The following is a 22,900-nucleotide window of genomic DNA, read 5'->3' as shown; positions in this document are numbered from 1 at the left end:
TTACAGGACAGAGCAGGGTTGGAAACACACGCACTTTATTCATTCCAGTTTTGTTCAAGCAGATGTTCCGCAAGCATGGGCACAAACTCCCAACACTGCAGACCCATCAGAAAGTCTGTTAAGGAAGCACATGCCCCCGCTCAGGGAAAGCTGCTTTGAAGGTTCAGATGATAGCAACAACCAGGTGATTCACTGACCTGGCTCTGCTCCTCCAGGCCTGCACAGTACATGAGGAGTTAATTCCTGCCCTTCGCACAGCACAGCTTTCTGGCACCATGAACTAAGGTGACCCAGAGCGACAGTGCTGTGCATTGGCCTGTCGGGAAGCAAAGTGCCCTTGAAGGAGTGTTCCAACGTACGAATGATTTCCACTGAGAGAAAGATGGGTCAAACTAATCAAGGAACAATTTCCCCCAGCGGTGCAGCTAAACCACTAGCCATGTGTTTCTGCTGCTATCAGAGAACCAACTCCAGGTTAGTGCCTTTCTTTGTTCAAAGGCTAATGGTTTGGGCTCCACTGTCCAGCACAAGGAACATCAGCCAGCAGCTCTAGAAACTGTCCAGGAGAATACAGAGTGCCAGCATTAACAGGAGTAGGCTTATCAGCAGTGAGGTCATGCCAGTAACATCAGGTCTTCAGCACAGAGGATGGCTCCAGAACCCATGGGTGAAGCGTCCATCTCAGCACAATGCTTGCTTCAAGGGTACAGCTCCTGCCCTGATCAAAAGCCCTCCTCACTTCTCCATAAGGGATTCCAGTTGTTCTTGCAGAGAGGTGAGCTGTGGAGAGAAGGTTGGAGGGGGAAGGAGTGAAGCATTAGAGATATTTTATATTTAAAACTTAGATCTCTCTCTCATACCAAAGGGATCCCCAAAACTTTTTACAAACTATAGGTGTCTATGAAGACACCTACATGTAACCGCCTGAACAGAAATACCCATGCCTAAATGAGGTGCACAATGAGCACAAGTCTTATTCTGCCCCTAAATGGCATGTTAAATAACCAGTTACATGCACAAACATCGGATTTACTTACACAACTGGAGTAGCTGTGTGAACATATTCGGAGCATGTTTTTAAAAAAATAAGGCTTAGATGTAAAAACTAGTTTGTTCGCAACTGAAATGCAGCCACTTCTTGGGTGGAATGCTGCAGCTGTCTATAGCAAACAACATTACGCAAGCCAGTAAGTGGGTGGGGGGAGGGGGAGGACTATAGTATTCAACTGAAACTGCACGGAGAAATGTAAAGCAGCGGAATATAGTTACCCAGCTTGGTAATTTGCCAAGTGACCAGAGCTACCCCTACTCTTCAGAAAGTGCTACTGTATCTTTAATGGACACATGTCATCAGGGTCTTCATTTTACATCTCACTCTAAATATGGCAACCTCAGCCTCAAAGCACTCTCTGGAACAATGTGACTTGGTTAACTAGTGTTCCGGAGAGAAAACTACCACTTACTGTATCATCATTTCCAGCAGCTCCTTTGGTTGCAGGCATTCTACCACGTGGGTACTGATCAGGTACAGCCCTGCTTAGCTTGTGGCAGCCGATGAGAGCACAGCCTGAGGTGGTGTGGTGCAGGGCTCAGAGGGCTTTATACATTAAACTACTGAACAAACATGCAATGTGTTGCTTCCTAATGCTGAGAATCACTCAGCATCACCCCACAACACTGCACACTTGTTGCTTCTTCTACAGAAACGTGGAGGAGACAGTAACAGAGGCTTCCCTCACCTGCTGCTTCTCTCTGTCCTCCTGCTGTCTGAATTCATCCAGCACAGCCTGGAGACGGGTCTGGAAGAAAGACACAAGCAAGAACATAACTACTGGTGCTTCTTGACAGTGGCCATTTACGTAAAAAGAACAAATCTGCAGTCACAATTTGATAGGCAGCAAAGTAAAGGGAACATAGCATGGATTGTAGGACCCTTTTCTTCAGCAGTTCCATGGTTTGCTCTGTATCAGTCTCAGATCATCCACGGATGACTGGTTGGAACGTATTCCTATAGCCACTTGCATCTTAAATTCCACATGGTGAGGCCATGGGCTACTCCAGGACAATAGAGTTGGATGTTTTCTGGTTCCAAACCTTCGCTGTCTCAGCTGAGCTGAACATGACCCTGGAACAAATGCATGGTTTGGGCTAGAAGGTACCAGATGGTGGACAGCACTCACCTTGAGGGCTAGATTCTCCACTTTCATAATGAGATCTTCCTGGCGCTTTCTCCGTTCCTGGGTCTCCTGGAGTTTACCCTTCAGGTTGTCAATCTGCTTTTGGATCCCCATGGCTAAGGGAGACAGTAGAAATGATCCACACCATAGTCTGAATTATAGCACTAGCAGAGCAACATGCCAATCCCCGTCCCTAGCACCAAGCCTTCCAGGGTACTGCCCATCCTCAGCACCAACCCACCATTGCCTAAGACTGCTCACCTATCTGGTTTGTTCCCTCGTTCTCCTGCTGCTGCCCATCAGATTCATTCAGTTTGTCCTGCAGTTGCCTCTCCAAGTCTTCTTCTGTGTCCATGATGTTCAAATCTTCATCGTCATGATGATCTCTCTCATCTTCATCTTCGCTGCTGCTGCTGATGTCATTAAATATCTCCCGCAGTTCATCATGTTCTAGTGGTGTGAAACAAGGAGAAAAATACTGAGCTGATGAACTCCCATCAGCTTCCTGTGTGTCCTCAGCTCTCCCTGAAAGGCACTGCACATCCCTATTTTCTGTATCCAGTGTCTATCTTAACACACCTATCATCCTTAACCTTCCTTATGGGATCCAATAAACTATAAGCAGATTAATTCAAGACCCAGAAAATACTGATTTTCTCTCTTCTGCCATGTTCACTAGAATGGCAAATACATATCTGCTTGACCAAACTATTATTGTCCTTTTCTCTCATACCAATGAATACAATCTCAGGATCCAATTCTGCTCATATGATAAAGTATGTCTTCCATGTATAACTACCGCATCGAGACCAAAACTAGGTGACCCTGCCTTCTGGCAGCGAAATGACGTTATTAAACACATAAGCCTTCGTCAATGTACCCGATGAGCCATGGCCCTGCTTGTGTCCAGACATCCCAGGAGAGGAGATGTCCAAGCCGGTGAGTGAACCATGGTTGTCTGCTTCCTTTGTTTCATCTTCAGCAATGACCTCCCAGCCTGAGAGCAGATACAGAAGAGTCAAGGAAAAACCAGAAGAATGACAGAAGGTGGTACCAGCAAGAGCCCACTGACAGCAAGGTGCTAGAAGAGGTTCTCCAGCTAACACTACACCAGGGATGACTCCGGTCTCTCTTGGTATCCCTCTCTAATTCTGTACTGTGTTGGCAGGGTCACGCAGATGTGGCCAATCTGGCCCTGCAGGCCTATTTCTGTGAAGGCCTGTCTTCTGGGGATGATGCAACCAAGTTACCCCAGCATCAGAGTAGCTGATACACATGGAGGGCTGTGACGAATGGCAGAGAGAGGTCATTGAGGAGAAGCAGCAGGTTTTGAACAGGGTAAAGCTCAAGCTATAATTTCAGTGTCTGTCACATGCTCATGTCCTGCCTGCTGCTATCCATGTGTATTGTGAAATGAACTTAACTTCTATCTTCTCTGAGCCTTCCTCAGCCACTCTCCTGCTCCGCAGAGTTAATCAGAAGAAAGGATACGGACACTGACAGCTTCAGCATCTGTACTCAGCAGACGCTTCACCTCCTTTTCCACGTCTGGAGACTCAATGTACTGGGCCAGAGAGGGGAAAGAGAGAAGAGACAGTGTTAAACACCCTTGAACAGAGTTTTCCAATTCAGAAGTATCTTGGCTGTTGGCTGCCTCCCACACCTCACCCCATCCCAGCCCCTTATTTTAAGGCTCTTTTATTTTACTCTATTATTTTAGACTTCGAGCTCACTCGTATCCCACCAGAAGACTCTCCCTTGCCACTACCTGCCTTTCAAGACAGTGTTCCATCTTCCTCCTCTTTGCCTCAAAGCTCCTGAATGAGCTGAATCTTCTCACTACCCTGACTTCGCTCCATTCTCACACTCCCAACACCACCTCTGAATAAAAGCCGGCCTGACTGTATGGCACATGAGAACTCCCCAAGGCTGAATTAATTTATGAATCCTCAGTGAAAGGCCCCCCAGGTTTGAAAGTCACCTGCTGAATCACAACAAGGTTTCACTTTTTATGATTATTAAATTGGTTGGGAATGCTGGTTAAGTGTTGCTGCACTTTTCCTAGGGGAAAGTCTCAGTGCTTCCAGGGTCTAGTTTCCCTAACGTTACACTGAAATATTGCTCCACTGTGTGAAAGTGAAGTGCAAAGCAGAGGGAAATTAATTCTCCCAGGCTGTCCCACAATGGGCAGCCACTTAGTATAGCTTAATTTCCCCTCCAGAGTCCTTTATTACTGGGGGCTTCTGCACAAAGACAGAATTGGAAGGATTCATCTGCTCCCACTTCCTTTCTGAAGTCATTCTGGGTGCTACATCATAGCTGGTTGCTGTGAAAATGATTGGGCCCCACACAGATGACTGAGATTTCCGGTGGGGAAAGAGGAGGAGCAGATAAACTCCCTTGTTTCTATGCAGATATTTCTAGTAATTCAGAATGAAGATACACACTGTATGCAAAATGGACACACAAATCGATCCATTCCTGCACAGTGGGATTTCCCCACTCCAAGGCATCTTTCAAAATTCAGCCAGGAGATTGCCAAGAAAATGTTAAAATGTCCTAGTTGCCTTCCCCTGTGCTCTGAGTGAGGTGTGAAGCAAAGTTAATAAAACTCATGTTATAAGAATTCATACTGCAAAGACAGATTGTTATGCTCCTGACCCAGCTACGCACAGTACTAGTGTCTTCTTCTGTCTCCCACCTTTGGGCACCTCTGACACCATAAGTGCCACCATGGATGAGGAGATGCAATTCACCTTTTTCTTAGCTGTTTTCCTGAACCGCCTCTTCCTTACATTCTTCAGTGGAAGAGTAACTGGAACAAAGAAAACAGGCTGTGTGTCAGGCACGTGATCTCAGGGGAAAGTCACGTGCATGACAGACTCATGGTGTCTGAGCACAGGAAACTCCCACTCCACTGTGAGTGATCCAGCAGCACTTTGGTGGGCTGAGGGCAAGGTTCTCAGCTACACAGCTGAGTGAGGAGCCCTGGCAGACTATCCCTGTATTGCCAAGGGTGAAGAGGAAAGATGGGGGTGGAGGGGTGAGCAGTGGGAGCTAGGGGTCACGCCAGGGTAAGACAGGTAAAACACCCTGTACTCTACTCACTGCCATGGTTCCAGATGAATTTCTTCTCTCTGTCCTTATCCTTTTTCTTGTTTGCCTTTGGGTCAGTACTCACAGTTGGCTCTTCCAGAGGGGGGTAGAGATCACCGTCCACAGTACACACGAGCATCTGAAGCCCCAGGACACAAAGGAGCTGATTATAATGTGAGAGCAGAGCTACTCAAATTAAAGGCTGGTACATTTACACCATATACAAGGAAATGCTACTCCCTGCAGCATGTAGTCAGCCTCTGGGATTCACTGGCATAGCTGACAAAATCATCTTTTGTGGATGGATCAGTTTATGACCAGCCTTCTCTTCAGTTAGAAGGGAGCAGAAGTCAGGAAAAGGACTGCTAACTGCTATGCTGCGGTGGGAAATTTTACACTACTGCTGCTCCACTCACATTCTGAGGAGGTGGAAATTAGCAGTGGGGTACCATATGTTGCACTGCCACAATGTAAAGGGTCAGACTTTTGTCTGAAGGAAGCAAGCACAGGACGCCAGAGTGAATAGAATGGGCACCCCATACCTGACAAATATCTGCTGTCTTATAGAACGTTTTCTTATCTATGGTTTTTAAGCTCTCAATGATGCAGGGCAGGTCCACCAGCTTGGCAGCTAAGGGAACGCGATCTACACGGACAATCCCATGACGCCCATCCGCTGCAGAAAACCAAGAGACAAATTAATGCAGTGGCCAGCCCAGTAAATGGCTAACCCGTATGCTGCATTCCTGGGCCAAACACTTTAAAACTCCTGAGTGAACTGGAGGTGCACAGAACTGTCTGGCATTTTCCTGTGAAATCTGTGATGCTCTTAGCAACAAGATAACTACAGATAGACTCACAGAAAACACCTTTGAAGGAGAGGAAGGAACAGTGGGGTATGCTCTACAGCTATGGCTATTCTGACAGCTAGAGGCAGAGCTTTCTTGCCTTTGAGTCCTCCAGGGCAGGACTGGGAATTTGCTGATAGAGTTGAGCTAGAAAGAAAATTCTTGGGATTTCCTCCTGGGCCAATGACTTATACCTGTGTTAGTAAGATGGCTCTACCCATGTGATCAGTACATTACATGAATCAATAGTATTTTACCTTCAGAACCACAAATATTCACATCACAATCTCTGGCAAACAGTGAGATGCCCATTTTGTGAAGTGCGGAGAAAAGCGACAGACAGCTCGGGCCAATCACACTAAAGAGGAGCTGTTCTATGCATACCCTCTTTATTGAGGTTGTTGGCCAAGCAGGTTCTCACAAGATGTGAAGCTTGTCCAGTTGGGGTGTGCGCAGCTTTCATCTACTTCACTAAAATGAACTTCTCCTCTGGGTCTCCCAATGGGAAACCAGTTCTTGGCCTGATGCCAGGCACATTTCCACCAGAAATCAGACACCCACATTGCTCAGTGCACCCTCCTTAACATGTCTGTATGATCCCCAGAAAAGCCCTGATATCTCTGCCAACTCTGGGCTCTGCAAATCGAGTCACGCTCTTTCAAAGTCTACAGTACTTGCTCCTGAGCTGAGAGATTAAAGGGAGCTGATCTTGGCTACTCACGGTGTAATTCGATAGTAAGTCTATCCTTCAGGTTGACGCTTCCAGATTGTACTGCCCTCCGCACAGTGGATGCATATTCCTGAGAAAAAGCGGATGAATGAGACAGGACTAGACCTGTGTGTGTCAGCTGGCAGATTATCTCTTTAGCCAATCTGCTTTCAAACCCAATTTTAATCCATACTTTCATCTAAACACAGAAACTCAACTGAAAAGCGCCATTAAACACAGGAAGAAAAGAGCACTTCTCCTAGAAATGTGCATTAATCTCGTGGCTCTACTATTCTCAACGTACTTCACAGCCAGCAACCTAAAGTGATTTGAGAAAGATTCTATCGCTGGTTTAAGGACCCTTAGAAAACAGAAGCTACCCCATGTTTTTATGGACTGCTCAAGTCTATTTTATTTATAGGGCAGCTGAGTGACAGACCCTTTCAGCAGAACTCAGATGCCCACTCTTACAGCTCCTCTACAATGCCCTTGTGGAGAAACAGAGAGGCTCCGTCAGGGTCAAGGGGAGATGCCTCATCAGTGTGTTATTTGAAGAAGCTTCTTCCCAGATTAAGCATTTATTGAATGAGATTAACTGCACCAAGAGTGAATGACAGAACTGAACACTGGCAATGAGGACCAACTGAACTATCACTTGTAAATGCTTTGCCTTGATCTGCAAAGAGTCCTGTGGCACTTTATAGACTAAGAGACGTATTGGAGCATGAGCTTTCGTGGGTGAATACCCACTTCATTGGATGTATGTGGGATGCACAAAGTGGGTATTCACTCACGAAAGCTCATGCTCCAATACGTCTGTTAGTTTATAAGGTACCACAGGACTCTTTGCTGCTTTTACAGATCCAGACTCCTCCGATACTTGCCTTGATCTGTTTCACAACACCACAGTTTCTCCAAGCAGCAGTGCACCCGGATGCATCTCACAGGCGTAGACATGAACAGGAATGGGTAGAAGGCTGGTTTACAAGGAGTCATTTAAGGGAGCTACATTACAAACAGGCAGGGGTTCAGTAAAAATAGCCAATCTGCCTCGATATCTCAAACAGTGTCTGTAGAATTCCTATTGCTTTCACTCATCTCTTTAAACCCTCTCTGCACCTTCCAAACTGGGGCTGGACTGGATGGGTGCCTTGGGAACTTGGTGATTTTTGCAGAGTGATGGTAGCCTTGTGTGGGAATGTTCCTCCCACTTTGTCCTCTTTAGTCTGACCCAGATCTAAGGGTCTCTTACCGGAGGCAGCCGCAGAATAAACTGGCTTTCCAGTTCATGGGGAGCGTCGTCCTTGTTCTTACTCATCTTTAGTTCTTGAAGTCAGAAAACGAGATAAAACACAACGTCAGCAAGATGTTTGTTCAGTCTGTTTTGACCTCCGACAGTTGATAGCTACTCAGCATTTATAAATAAAGTGGATATTCTCCCTGTTATAGTACTAGGAACTGTACATGCCGGCTGCTGGGATACAGACACCGATGGGATAGACACTTAACTCAGAAACTCCTTAATTGACAAAGCTAAAGAATTGCTGCTGCTGGTCCCCAGTGTTTACATGCTGTCACCAAATTTCTGTAGAATCTCTCTTATATGAAACAAAAGAATGTACAAAATATTCCTGATCACCAGGATGCATTTGGGACACGATATAAGAGTTTATGCCTACACACACAGAGCATAGAAGAGCTTAAATGAGAGATAAGAGCTGAAAAGAGCAAGAGCAGTTTCTGTGACTACACGGGATTCATTTCTGAAGTTATTTAGGGTAGGATTTTCTAAAACGCTCAGTTTTGGCCTAACTGCTCCTATTGACAGCAGTGGTACAGATCTCAGTTACTTCAATAGGAACAGAGCTAGGCCAACACTTAGAATTTAAGGGTGGAATGCTAAAAAGTGCTATCAAATAAGGTTCTGCTCCTAAAACTTACATGATCAATATTCTGTTCTCATGAGAGCAACTTTAATATAATATTACGAAGGGGGACAGAGTGGGTGTCTCTATCAGTTATGTATCTGATGTTACAATTACATGTGAACAGAAGAATACATCAGAGGTGAAATCATGCATTGCCTGAAGTATCTGATATACTGGTCTAACAGCTCTGCTCCGCTAGGGGAGAAACTCAGGGTACTATTTCCTGTCCTGCTGTCTTGCTCCTAGAATGGTGGTGCTTAGAGTGCTCAGCTACATACAGCACAAGCCTCCTATAACAATATTCAACCGCAAGAGCTCCATTGACGAAGGGCATCCTGCCCACGTCTCCTTGCTAAAAGATGCCATTATAACAGTAAGACAATATAATCATCTTCAGGTCTCAGTAAGAGACAATGGAGACCTTGTAGGGAGAAAGACATACGTTTGATTCTGCTCCATTAAGTTCATCACACGCACTAAAGATATGTTTTCATTATACTCAGAACTTCTCTGAAAGGAGGACATCCAAGGTGTATAACTCTCAAGCAGAAGTCCAGGAAGAGGCACCTGAGGGAGGCAGCATTCTGTGCTTGTGACTCTAACACAGAAGCACAGGAACCCTGCACTCCACATTAGAAACTGTGTTTAAATATCAGGAGTCCTTGACAATGGGAATATCTCCTTGAGGGTACCAATGGTGGATCCATAGATAAGGGCTTGTCTACATTTACTGGGGTTTGACATGTGGCAGTCAATGCATCGCGGTTGATTTAACGGGTCTAGTGAAGACCTGCTAAATCGACCACTGATTGGTCTCCCATCAACTCCTGTACTCCACCTGAACAAGAAGCGCAAGGGGAGTGGATGCGAGAGAGTCTCCAGTTGCCATTGCATAGTGTGGACCCCGCGGGAAGTAGATCTAAGTATGTCGACTTCAGCTACGTTATTCACATAGCTGAAGTTGCATAATTTAGATCAATCTTCCCCTGTAATGTAGACAAGGCCTATGGCTGCATCAGGATTTTCCTTGGGGGCCTTAGAAATCATATATACAAGGAGTGCATGTTGTTTGTTCTACAGATTCGATTTCAGCCCCAAGAGCTTGGTGTTCTCCTTTGGATACTTCAAAGAGTTAGAGGGAACACAGTGAACTTATGACTTTGAAGTATCCTTTTTCCACAGAGAGGAAGCAGAGACAGAGAGACCCAGCACCAGAGAGACATAAGCAAACAAATTAATTACTTGTAGATGTCATCTTGCCTCTTCTTGCTTCACACAAATGTTTATAAACATCTGTATCATTCAAAAGTCAAATACAAATGTCCAAAAGAAAAAAAAGAAAAGAAAATCAGTTTTTAAACAAATAAATGAAATTAAAAGTGATGGGGCAGAATAAAAAAGGCCAAAATAAACTTAAAACCCGCACTTCTGCCTGACCTGCTAGTGACATAACAACACCCGCTATTGCAAGAGCCGAAAGGAGAAATACCAGTCCCCACGCCCCTATTTCAGAAGCCCTGACAGGGCTAACGAGCCCCGGATCCTGCAAGCCCGTGGGCGGACCCCTCTGCCCCCAGCCAGGCAGCGGCCGGCGCCGGGCCGTTCACACGGCGAGCGGGGACCAGACACAGGCTGTAAAGAGGAAGCGCGGTGACTGGGAGCGGATCTGACATCTCCCGCGGCGCATCCCCGGGCTCAGAGCGGGGCGAGCGGCTGGCTCCCAGGACACGAGCTCGGCGGTGTCCTTGTTCCAGCACCGGGGCGGGGGCACTGGCTGAGATGGTCCCAGGACCCGTCCGCCGGCGCGCACAGCGGGGTCTCGCTACCCCACGGGGCCTAGGCCGGGGCTACGCTCCCGGGTCCCCGACACTCACCAGGCCCCAAGCGAAGGCACCGAGCAACAGGGGCGGAAGGCAAGAATGACGCGCTCCCGCTAGGCGTCCTCCTCCCGGCGTTTGTTCCAGAGCAAGGGCTTGGATGACGACCGGAAGTGAAGGGCGGAGCGCTCCCGCTAAGTATCTCGTTGCCCGCGCTGGTTCCAGAGGAAGGGTTTGGATAACGTACAGGAAGCGGAAGTGAAGGGCGAAGGGCGAAGCGCTCCTGCTAGGCGTCTCATTCCCCGCGCAGGTTCCAGAGGAAGGGTTTGGATGACGTACCGGAAGCGGAAGTGAAGGGTGAGGCGCTGGTTCCGGAGGAAGGGTTTGGGTGACGCTACGGGAGCGGTGCCGGGAGCTGCACTAGTTCTCGGCGGGGAAGGGGCAGGGCTCCGTGCTTGCTGCCCCGCGTCGCGGTACAGGGGGTGGGTGGTGCCGCCCTGCGCTGACAGGTCCCGGAGCTCCTGCCCCCTATAACCTGGGGCTCCTGGGTTCCCGCGCTGAGGGGCGAGGCCCCCTTTGCGGACGGGGCTGTCAGTGTACGACAGGCAGCGCTGCTTGCGCCCACTCCCCCACTCAGTGTCCTGCAAGCGGAGATTGGTGCTCGCCGGGCGGTGTACGACACTCGCTCCGGAAAGGGGAGCCTGGTTCCCAGCGAGGAGCGGAGAGCGGTACTTGGGGGTCGGTTGCAGTTGGGCTCTAAGGGTTTCAGCCGGCAGCTTGGACAAGCAAGAGCTGCAGAATCAGATCCAGGCACTGTGCACCCTGAGGGGTCTTAGGTCGTGCCCGGGTTTATGATTGTTACTGAGACGCTGCAGGTACACTGTCTTCTCAGGAGCAAAGTCTCCCCCCCCCCCCCCACGCACACACACACACGTAGATATCCATTAGGACAGAGCTCCTCTATTTTTTTTTTTTTTTAGATATTTCAGACTGTGATGCCCCCTGCCCCAAACCCCTGCTACTGGACATAGCATTTGTGGCAGCAGCGCACATGCTTACAGAGCTAACTAACTATACCATGCCATCCTTACTTTTGCACTGCTGCCTTCAGAGCTGGGCACCTGGCCAGCAGCCACCACTCTATGGCTGCCCAGCTCTGAAAGCAAGGGAAAAGATGATCTTGCAACTCCCCCTACAATACCCTTGCCCCACCCTGTTTGGGCAAGGGTTGGGACCCCCAGTTTGAGAAATGCTGCATTACGAAATGGAATGGAGGATACTTCACCTAGCACTTGAAGGTGTTGAGATCAGTAAGAGCCTCCCACCAGCTGCAAAGTGTTTATTTCATGTACAGCAATCTTTCATGTCCCAGGAGAACACCCTGCAGCCAGGGCTTTCTTTAGAATTGTGTGGTGGATATGCCCAACCCTCTTCTCTCTGTGAATCTGTGTTCTTCCTTCCTGATGCAGGGGGCTGTGATGGAGGGCGTGTCAGGTCGCCACGACTTCTATATCGGACTAGGCCTAGCTCTATCCTCAAGTATTTTCATCGGAGGAAGTTTTATCCTAAAGAAGAAAGGGCTTCTCAAGTTGGCCAGCAGGGGCTCCATTAGGGCAGGTACCTTCCATCTTTATTGCTGCAGTTGGCTGTACAGTTATGTTCCCACCAAAGGCAATGTTCTTATTGTCCCAGTAGAACAATAAGAGAGTTTTCAGGGGCTTGCTACACATTTGGAAAAACTGCACTTCAAAAAGCTCTAATTGCTATTCAGCTAGATGATGTGAAAACATTTCTGGCTTTAATACAGCTCTTAGTCACTTTAGGATCAGCCAGAAGGGACACATTATTTTCTTGATCTTGGAGCTGTTACACTACAGCAGTCTGGTATTTCGACTGTATTATCTTGTAACCAGGTGCAGTCTAATATTACACAGTATTGTGAGCAGAGAGCTGGAGAAGTGCAGCATTCGAAATCTGTAGAGGGCTGGGATAAATGACAAGAATTTAAATGAATGGAGAAATAGAAATACCTAATCTGGACAGAGGACTGGGATGTGCCATGGGAATATTTCAGCTCCAAGTCTGGTCCAGATCAGTAACCCAAAAACCTTACTCTCTGACAACTGGTTAATGGTGTATTATATCATGTGAGTTTGGTCTCAGTCCAGTTCTTAGTACAGTATTTGCTTCATAAAAACACTTACTTCAGCTGCTACCCTTGATAGTATCTTCACCAGAGATGGAATAAAGAGCAGACTATCTCCTTGTGTTGTAGATGTGTTCCTGGCATGGTTGGGCACATAGCTGAGGCAGAGTGGAGGAAGCATGTGCTGCCACTGCCCGTGCTATACTTATTCTTGAGGATAAATTGGACTTCTGTCCCCAGGAATGGCTAGCCAGCAGTCTTCACCAGCATCAAGCTCTTTTCTTTAAAGGTGCTAATACCATCTAGAAATTGGCTCCTTTACAGAGGAGTAGTGGTGCTAGAGAATTAGCCCACCCATCAGAGGAAAATTCATTCCTTTCTTTATAGGTGAATGAGATCCTGAGTTATTTGTATACCATGTGCCATTGGAACCTCACCCTGGATTTGTTGTTGCTCTTGCTTTCTTTCTCAGGACAAGGAGGTCATGCATACCTGAAGGAGTGGCTTTGGTGGGCAGGACTACTGTCCAGTAAGTACTTGCTGTGAAACTGAAGTATGAGCGAGAGATGTTGGTTGTCAGGGTTTTTGATTGTTCACATTTATCTTTTTCTTGTTATTTCCTTTGTCATAATCAAGGCTCACTGCCTTGTTTTATCATTGAGCAGTTTGAAAGTGGTGTTACTTGTCTAAACAAACCATGTTGTGTGCTCTCATCTTACACATTTCTAAATTTCTCACGTAAGAGTTGAGTACTGAGTTAATCAGGTGATTGGGCCATTTTGGAAGTTCTGTCACCATGCAAAGCATTCTAGAGCATTATGCAGATTGCCATATGTGCTGCATAGTTGGCTCCTTAGCTTCTGGTGTTGCTGGGTAGTCAGTAGAGCTTCATGTCAATTCACAGACGTGATGCTAAGTAAAGACTGGAATATGTCACAATGGACACCATTACAGGAAGGCAAAATTATACAAATATATGTTGAACTGTAAGGATGTTAGTATTTCTTTTCTCCACAGATGGTTAGCAGTATATCCATATGTAAATAAGCTTTCTCCTTCACCACCACCTTTGTCTTGCTCAATTTTTGTCTACACTGTCCGTATAGTGCTCAAGCAGATGGACTGTGCTATTGCAGATGATAAATTATGGCATCGTGATGGAATCAGCAAGTGGTGATGGTGCCTCTGTACAGTGACTAACTGCACAATGGCTATGAGCTGACATGAATTGTGCTGCGTTGGCTCCAAAGTTATGCTGCTCTGCTGTGACTGACTGGGTCTCTCTTGCAGTGGGAGTTGGAGAAGCAGCAAATTTTGCTGCATATGCCTTTGCCCCAGCAACACTAGTAACTCCACTGGGTGCATTAAGTGTTCTAGTCAGGTAAGCAACACAAGAACAAACGGAAGAACTTGTCCCTTTGCCCTTTACCACTGGAAGTAGCTGTCTACCCTTATCCTATCTTTTCCCTCAAATACTGCACCTCCTTGGTGTTTGTTTATCCTTTGCTTTCAATCCTACAGTGCAGTTTTGTCGTCCTACTTTCTGAATGAGCACCTGAACGTTCATGGAAAGATTGGCTGCATCTTGAGCATTCTGGGCTCCACAGTGATGGTAATCCATGCTCCACAGGGGGAGGAGGTATCCAGCCTGGAGTCAATGGCAGAGAAGCTTAAAGATCCAGGTACCCAAACAAAGTGGGCTGTGTTAATTTCTCTTCCCCCTCCCCCTCGCGTAAATGGCAGTGGAAGGTAGAATAACTTGTCTAGCCTGAGAAGAATTGAGTAAATAATCCTTCTATTTTACCCTGCACTGAAGTGATAGAAATGTGCCCATTGATCCATGATAGCTTATTAGTCTCCTCCTTTGTGATGGAAAAGATTAGATTGCTCATGTTTTTGGAGACTAAGAGTGAAAGCTTGTGCTACTGAGATAGATAAAGGCTAGTTATTGTCAAATCTGACACAAGAAGTATGATGCAAGTGTTTGCTATATTTGCATTTTATTTTAATAAAAAGGAAATGGCACTTCCCATCTTCAGGATGTTTTGTAAAACAGAGGTTAAGTGACTTTCCCAAGGCCACAGGAGTCTACGTCAAAGCGGGGATTAGAACTCTGGTACTTTTGGGTCTTAGACCTGTGCTTAGACCACTATCCATGACCCTTGTGGTTACAGCCTCTTTAATACCAAAGTGCTAAGCAAGCATTACAAAGGAAGAATAACCACAAAACTAGTAGCAAAATCAACAGCAATAACATTTAACCCTAATATAATGCTGGGTTGGAAAAGAGGATTGTCAATACACAAGAGGCAGCATTAGTGGGAGAAGGAGAAGAAAGGCCAGAGAAGAAACTTAAGGTGAAAAGAAACAACAGAAGCAAAGGAAACAGAGTTGCAGGGATGTAAAGCTCAGAGGAAAAAATACCTCCCAATATGAGAAAGGAAGTTGGTATCAAGGGAGGGATTTGGGCAATAACATGATAGGAAAGAATGAGTGACAGTACAGAGAGGAAGCCTGCAGGGAGAAGGGAAGGGAGCAAAGTGTGTTAATCCCTCCCCCCCAAAACCTAAAGGCTCATGCTGCAGTTCATCATAGACACACTGTGCTGATGCCCCAGAACGCCTGACCTGCAGCACCCTTCCTATCCCAGGAGAGTCCTAATCCCAAGCTGAACAGCTCTGCTAGTACCACTCTGGCCTGACTTGCAGCATTTTGATGTTCCAGTCCTGGGCTCCATGTAACTCTGCCAATACTTTACAGTTCCAATTTACAGCACCCCCTACTATATCAGTGGTGTATTATTCCCTGCCGCCAGCCAATTCTGCATCTCTACCTCCATCCTGACCTGTAGTTTCCCTATTCTCCATAACAGAATCTGTTAATCATGCCAACTTGCGTGGTAGTCTTGTGCCTTGGACCATAATGCACTAATGAATAGAGAGAGCCCTAAAATCTCTGACGTGTAACCACTTGTTTTGAACCCATCACTAAGGTGAAAGGCGAGTATACCGACCTATGGGGGCACATGCCGCCCTATCTCCATTCACTGTTCTGTTATACACATAAGTATATGTAACATAAATGTACAAGAATGTTAACCATTCTAATGCAAATCCTAATGATTATTCCTTCTTATCTAAGGGTTTATAGCCTTCGCAGTGTGTGTGCTGGTGAGCTCCATTCTCCTTATCTTCGTGGCTGGGCCCCGTTATGGGCGGAGCAACGTTCTGGTGTATGTTTTGGTCTGCTCTGCCATTGGCTCGCTCTCAGTGTCCTGTGTCAAGGGCTTGGGCATCACACTGAAGGAACTGTTTGCTGGGAAGCAGGTCCTGAAAGAACCGCTGGGCTGGATACTCCTGATTTGCTTGGTGATCTGCATCAGTGTCCAGATTAACTACCTGAACAAGGCCTTGGACATCTTCAATACGTCTGTGGTCACACCTATCTACTATGTCCTGTTTACCACAGCTGTCATGACTTGTTCCGCCATCCTCTTCAAGGAGTGGCAACACATGGTCCTACACAACATAATTGGCACTATAAGTGGCTTTCTAACCATAGTCTCTGGCATTTTCCTTCTGCATGCATTCAGAGACATCCCCTTCACCCCAGACCTGCTGCCCCTCTTCCTGAAGCAAGGAAGGGCAGATCTGCATACTCTTCGGAGGGGAGCAGAAAAACACCAGTCCTGTCTACACCAGCCTCTTCTGGGCCCAGAGGACATCCACAATGGTTCTCAGACTGTGGAGGAGGAAGGTGAAAGTGTATAACAACTCATGAACCTGTTGCCTGGGAGAGTCTGGAACTTCTACCCAACAGCTTTCTAGTCTCACTACTGAGCTCCCCTTGGTGAATTTGCTAGATCAGACTTCACCAGCTACAGCTGTGTTATTGGGAATAAGTAAATGTCTGCTGCCTATTCTGTGAGAGTGTTCTCTGCTTCCACTGCTGGGGACCTAAAAGGCAAGTGAAGAGACCTGATTGCAATTTCCAGCTGTTAAAAACAAAACCTGGAAAAGATCCCTACCAACACTGTAACTTGAGTTTCCTTTGTAAGAACATGCTGCAGCTGCTATCAGGCCACAGACTTACGTGGGAAGAGACCCGGCAGTAACACACTAATCCTTACTGAATGGAAGGACCACTCAGTGTAGGTGGCCTTAACAACAAAGCTTTTTTAAAATATTTTTTTAAATATTTAAACATTGTTTACAAAACATTCTAGCCACATGCTGAGATCCTTGTATGTTGTCCCTGCCCGTACAGCAACAAGGGATAATGTGTTTTAAGATGATGTGCATAGCATGTTATTTCATAACCTCATCTGTACTTTGCTCCCTGTCAGGTGCCACCTCTGTTCACTCAGAGGTTACTGACCCAAAGCTAAAAGCAGAACTAGATTTCCAAACCTGATGACTCTTTTAATGTTGTTGCTGCCACTAAATGATGTGGGTTTTTTGGATCAGATTTCATTGTGGAGTGTGATCCCTTCACCCCAGCACTTATCTTGTGGGATGGGAGGGATTATAAACCTGTTTTTGGTAATCACCTAAAACCCATTTGCTCAGTTACCAAGAGTGCCCCACAAAGCATTACGGCTGATTGCCACAGAAGCAGCGTAGTGCACAAAATGAGTACTGCTTGGGAGAGACTAACAGTAGGGACAAGTATGAAAGCCTGAAACTGTAACCGGAAGGGGAGTTCAGGAGTTTCTCATAGATTACTTATTGCAAGGATGGTTGTGACTTTGCTACTAGTTTTAGTGCTTGAAAGATGAGTATTATTCTATTCTCTTATCTTTGCATTTGCTCTCAGAAAAGCCCCACTGTTATTCTAAGGGTATGTCTACCCTGTACAGTATAGATACTCCTGCTTGTGCTGGAGCAGGGGCTCTGAAACCTGGCAGGAGTGGGAGAGTCTTGGCACCTAGCTGGGAAGTCCATAATGCTATTTTTAACCCTGGAGCTTGAGTCAGTTGATCCAGGCTCTGGGACTCAGTGCCTTGGGTTTTTCTTTGCAGTATAGACATACCCTGTGGTGTGAATTTACATACAAGAATCAGAAAGCTGTTATTTAGAGGTTAGCTCTGTCCTAGGATTGGCTGGAGATAATAAGAAAGTTGACTTGTGTCTTGGTCCAGTCAGTCACTTGATCTCTGGAGGATACCAGTTGTGGGAGACTGCAGTGGAAACTAGCCCAAGAACCTGCTCATATATCCAAGCAATGGCTCAGAAAAATAATCACTGTAGACAACTGCTACAAAAGGTGAAGGCCCTATGGCACTTCTCCCCGGGTAGGTAATACACAGACAACTTACATCGGTAAGCTCCATCACCTGATGAGGCATATTAAAGTACTGCTTTATTAGCTTCTACTGTAAAACTCAGAAGTAGCAGTCACAACTATGCTCAGCAGATGGGCAGGAACATGATTTCAATAATTTATTTGGGGTTTCCAGGGAAGAATAATAGCACAACTAAGCTTTTCAGTTGCTGATTTTTCAGCAACCTGTGTAAGAGGAGATGGAAGGTTATTTCCTGTGGGAAAAGATGTTTGGTTCAGAAACCCCAACTAGAATCACTCCTCTTGTTGGATGAGTCTCTACAAAGGCACAGAGGATCAAATGGTCATGAGAACAAATTTCCTTCTTACGAGAGGTGGTAGTCTGGTTAGATAAGAGAGGTTTTTGCCAAAGGAAATCTGCACCATTTTATCTGCTTTGTGGATGAAGTGGACTTAATCCCTTTTCACAAACAGTAGATTTACTAAGTGGTGGATTTCTTTGTTTTTTAGTTGGCAGGGGAGCTGATCCAGTCGGAGGCCATGAAAGACCACTGTGAACAGCAAATCAGAGTTCACAATAGGATATACAGGCTTTCTAGTCAGAACAGATCCACTGTGTTTAATTGTAAGAACTAGCCTGCACATTCTCTCTCTGCCCAAAAAATTATTTTATGGTGAACAAAATGGAGGAGGCAAGGAATGTGCAGAAAGGCTGCACCCATGGCAGAGATGAAAGGTAGGTCTGACATCCCCACCAGCCCTCCTACCTAAACACAACAAGCTAATTTTAAAAATTGATCCAATTAATATTTATTCCAGTGATCAGGAGAAAGCAAGTTATGGAACAAATCAATTTTAACAATGTTGCACTTCTAGTTGAAACAACTGCTACTTGGCCACATGACTGACTATCTTAAATGAGGTTTGAAATCTCTTCCCATAGCTACATCCTTAGGCAAATTCTTCTCTCAAAGGACAGTGGAGTGGTGCAGTCCTGCAACCCAAGCTGTTGTCCTCCCCATGCCATGCGGAAGGCACAGATCATTTCAGCTGCAGTCTGGTTCTAAGACCAAGATTCACCAGTCTCTCTCTGAGGGGAGGGTTAATCATAAAAAACAATTCTGAATACAAGACCATTTAAGATAGTGGTCCCCTTCCTAATCTTCACTTAGTGTTTCATTCCCCACTGTCTCCAGTACTTGAATACTTCCTCCTAGATATCTTGGTGTGCTCCCCTAGTTAAACATTTTGGAGTTAGTGTGCTTGACCTAAGAAGTACTGTCCATGCAATCCCAGTATGAAGCCAGTATATGAAAGGTAGTCAGTGGGAATGAGAACAGTACACCGCCAAGTAGAGTAGTAAATATGCATCTGTTACAGGCTCTCTTGTCTAGCTGTGATTTTCACAAGATTGGCATTTTAAAGGACAAAACAAAAAGCTGATCTCAGCTCATTCAGATGACAGGGCACTCTAGAATCTGATAGAGGAAGGAGCCAACCTCCCCACGGCTTGTCTTCTATAGCTGTCCCATCAGCCGCTTTCCTTTTCCTCTCTCTCCCATTTGATGTGCAGTTCTCTGTATTAAGGGAACAGAGAAGTTCATGCCCTGCTCAGTCAGACAGGCTCTCTGAGAAGGCTGACTTGGATTTCTGTGTCTGCTCTAACCGGTTCAGAATAAACTGACTGGTATCTATGAAGCGTTCAACACAGTTCACAAAACAGGTCTCTGCCCGACTGTCCAGCTTGGGCCCAGGCTTGTCCATGCATTTCTCCTGCTCAAGACATGAAAAGAACCAGTCAGAGGAGGAGTCAAGAAAGGGTCACCACCTATGAAGTTAACACTTCACAAACAAACAGGTTTGTTATTTGGAGCAGCAGATCCATCATAGGCAGTAGCTTTGGCAAAGGGGAGGGTCCTGGCTCTCTCCCACCCAGTGCACACTTAGTATGATTTTCCATAATGCTTACTGGCCCACTTTACAGTCAAACCTAAATAAGCTGACACCTACAAGCCTGAGAACTAAGTCAACTAAGAGGGTGAAAACCTGTGTTGTCAAGCTTCTCTACATTCAACACTTAGGCTTGGTCTACTCTACACAATAGAGTTAGTCAACATAAGGCAGCTTACATTGACCTAACTCTGTAAGAGTCTATACTAAAATGTAGCTCCCACCACTGTACCTTGCTGACTCCATCAACTTAATAACTCCACCTCTGCAAGAGGCATAGCACTTAAGTTGATGTAGTTAGGCTGATGCAGTGTCAGTGCAGACACTGGGTTGCTTACATGTACTGTTGCTGCCTTTCAAAAACCCTGAAATTCCCCACACTGGTAGTTAAAGCGGTGCAAGCAGTCCTAATGAGGAGACACACCTCTGACCCAAACAGCATAGGGTGGATGTGTAAATTCGATTACTGAGGTGACTGTGTGTCCACGTAACTTAGGTTGACTTAATTCTGTAGGCAAGACTTGCCCTGAGCGTACAAACACCTGCCCCCTCTTCTCAGCTTGCTCCTGTCTGGTCCACTGAGGTTTCCAGCTCCTGCTGCACACCTCCCTTCACAGAAAGCTGCACTTCTGCTCTCCTTGCATTTTCTACAAAGAATGGCAGCTCCAGCCATTTTGTCCCTGGCTCCCCCCCCCCCCCCCCCCAATCCTTGGCAAGGGTCAGCAGTTACTGAAACACCACTAATTTGTCCAGAATTTTTGCCCACCCATGCCAAATAGCCCAGACTCTACTACTTTGACACATTACACCAACCTTCCTCTTATGTTCAGCAAACATGTTCCATTTACAAGTCAAGATGATTCCCCCAACAGCCTGAGAATACCGATCGCAATGTTGCTGCTCTGTCTCACTACCAGGAGTAAAGATGCAATCTCTAGCTGAAAGTTGTTTCTGGGCTAGAGTCTAAAGGCGGCTCCCTGGCTCTATCCCAGAGGATAATTACAGTTATATATCCGGATTCCCTCCTAGCCACTGGTCTCAAGGACTCTCCAGGTATACTACCCTAACACTCTTAGGGTTATGGGCTCCTCATCCCTGGATTCGCACCTGCAATCTTCTTGTGATGTGATGGACATTTGGATACACGCTGAAATTCTGTCTTGCGTTTCCCTCTCCATCGCCACCCACCAGCGCTGGGGAGACAGGTTACTGGGACTGGATGTGCCCCAGTGTTCTCCAGCAACACCCCCCCCCCCCACACACACACACGTGTAGTGCGGGGTTCCTACCCCTCTCACACAGCGAGCCTCGTGTTAGTGCCTAGACCCCTCTACTCTCCTGGACGCTGTCAGCACAGCCCCAGATGGAAGAAGCGGGTGGGGGCATGTCGGCAAGGGCCGCACCTGCGAGATGCGCGCAGCTAACTCCGGATGGGGCAGAGGGGCGGGGATCCCGATCACCCCCGAGCGAGTGGGGGGAAGTGATGGACCCCCATTCCCCGGGGAGCATGTGGGGCTGTCGCCCGCTCCCTCCCTGCCGGAGAGACCTGCCCGGCCCCGGCCCCGGCCCCGGCCCCGGCCCCGGCCCCTACCCAGCACAGCTCGGTCATCTGATGCACCAGCTGCTGGAAGCGCTGCTTCTGGGTCTCCACCTCGATGAAATGCTGTAACTGAGGGTCAGTGGCGGCCAGGCCCGCGGGGGACGAGGCCTCCATGCCGGGCTCCGGGCACACAGCTCGCCGCCGGGAGCGACCTTCACGTGTCTGCCAGCAGCTTGCTCTGTGGGGGACGATCACCTCACCACGCATGCTCAAGAGGGAAATTGTCCGCACTGCGCATGCTCGGAGCATCCTCACTCTTACCCCTGGGCTACCAGGCCTCGCTCTCGTGACGAAGCCAGTGACGAACCAATCCGCACGCGGCGGATGACCCAAGGCGCGCGCATTCATTCACGAGGGTGGGGGTTGGTGTTTAGAGCGAGTCAGAAGGGCGGGCTCAGCCTGGGGACGGAATTAAAGCGCCTCTGCCGCTTGGGGGACGGGAAGTTGCTGCGCCCTCTGCGGGCCGGGCGGGGCCGGACAGGGCCGGTCTCCGCGGGCAGCAGCCTTTGGCCAGCCTCGGGTGCGGGAGGGCGCCCCCCAGCCAGCTCGTGGGGCCGGGCTCTGGCCAGGCAGGCCCAGGGGCAGAGTGACCAGATGTCTAATACTGGTGGCTTTGTCTCATATAGGTGTTAGAGTTGCCAACCCTCAAGGATTGTCCTGGAGTCTCCCAGAATCGGCATGGCTCTCCCGGGGACTATTGACAGCAATGGGGAGAGTTTAATAGGCTATGTTAAGAAAATGACATCATGGCAGGTTGGGGGGAAATCTCCTGGAACAGTTTACCCCCGCCTCCCGATTTTTCACACTTGCTGTCTGGTCACTGTACCTGGGGGAAACATGGCCCAGCCGGGGGGGGGGGGGGGCGCGGGGTGCTGGACCCAGGACCAACGTCTCCCAGCCAGCCCCTAACCCTGCAGATGCAGGCTGGCTGGGCAGGTGCTGGGCTGCAAGGAGACACGTATGTCCTCCTGCCAGGCAGGTCACTCAGGCCAAAATGCACCGCACAGTGGGTTGGCATAAGTTGCCTCGTCTCAGCTTCTGTGTGCATCTGTCCATGCTCCGATTTGTCTTTGACCAACATACAAACCCCCTTGGCAATGCAGCAAAACCACCTCCCTGACTGACAGGTAGCCATGTGGTCCTACTGGGGATGATGCTGTGAAGGTGCAGTTACTGTGCAACCTCTGTCAATCCTACCAGTCCTCCAACAGCTGTCCCATAATGGCTCATTGCCTGCAACAGGGACCACTTTGGTCACAATTGTGACCACCACTGACGGGCCATGGAGATTGGAAGCCATCCCCCATCCTAGTATTTTGGAAATGCCTTTTCTTGATTGCCCAGAG

At 47.5% G+C, this 22,900-nt stretch overlaps 3 protein-coding genes across 4 annotated transcripts; 1 reads left to right on the top strand and 2 right to left on the bottom strand.

The window, feature by feature from the left end:
• Positions 1-18: 18 nt before the first annotated feature.
• On the bottom strand, positions 19-10,741 carry TAF7L (TATA-box binding protein associated factor 7 like). Of its 2 annotated transcripts, XM_032772206.2 has the most exons (13): positions 10,633-10,740; positions 10,001-10,051; positions 8,083-8,156; positions 6,843-6,921; positions 5,816-5,949; positions 5,286-5,412; positions 4,934-4,992; positions 3,669-3,741; positions 3,058-3,174; positions 2,439-2,627; positions 2,181-2,293; positions 1,740-1,799; positions 19-780 (listed from the first exon to the last, which is right to left on the bottom strand). In XM_032772206.2, exons 2-13 carry the CDS (start codon positions 10,011-10,013, stop codon positions 736-738), a joined length of 1,083 nt encoding a protein of 360 aa, XP_032628097.1. In that variant the 5' UTR covers positions 10,014-10,051; positions 10,633-10,740; the 3' UTR covers positions 19-735. The 2 variants fall into 2 exon arrangements, with proteins under 2 accessions (XP_032628097.1, XP_074924826.1); XM_075068725.1 differs by lacking the exon at positions 10,001-10,051 and having other exon boundaries at positions 10,633-10,741.
• Positions 10,742-10,877: 136 nt separating this feature from the next.
• LOC116820023 (magnesium transporter NIPA2-like) lies at positions 10,878-17,129 on the top strand. Its single transcript, XM_032772203.2, has 6 exons — positions 10,878-11,450; positions 12,045-12,192; positions 13,194-13,250; positions 14,012-14,102; positions 14,243-14,403; positions 15,863-17,129. The coding sequence occupies exons 1-6, from the start codon at positions 11,427-11,429 to the stop codon at positions 16,489-16,491; spliced, it is 1,110 nt and encodes a 369-aa protein (XP_032628094.1). The 5' UTR covers positions 10,878-11,426; the 3' UTR covers positions 16,492-17,129.
• A 1,697-nt stretch (positions 17,130-18,826) lies between these two features.
• Positions 18,827-21,818, bottom strand: TIMM8A (translocase of inner mitochondrial membrane 8A). The gene is made up of 2 exons (XM_032772209.2): positions 21,546-21,818; positions 18,827-19,777 (listed from the first exon to the last, which is right to left on the bottom strand). Exons 1-2 carry the CDS (start codon positions 21,801-21,803, stop codon positions 19,616-19,618), a joined length of 420 nt encoding a protein of 139 aa, XP_032628100.2. The 5' UTR covers positions 21,804-21,818; the 3' UTR covers positions 18,827-19,615.
• Between the last annotated feature and the right edge of the window lie 1,082 nt (positions 21,819-22,900).

The sequence above is a fragment of the Chelonoidis abingdonii genome, chromosome 8, assembly GCF_003597395.2.
Source record: "Chelonoidis abingdonii isolate Lonesome George chromosome 8, CheloAbing_2.0, whole genome shotgun sequence".
NCBI classification, from domain to species: domain Eukaryota; kingdom Metazoa; phylum Chordata; order Testudines; family Testudinidae; genus Chelonoidis; species Chelonoidis abingdonii.
This window is presented reverse-complemented; position numbering and strand designations above follow the sequence as displayed.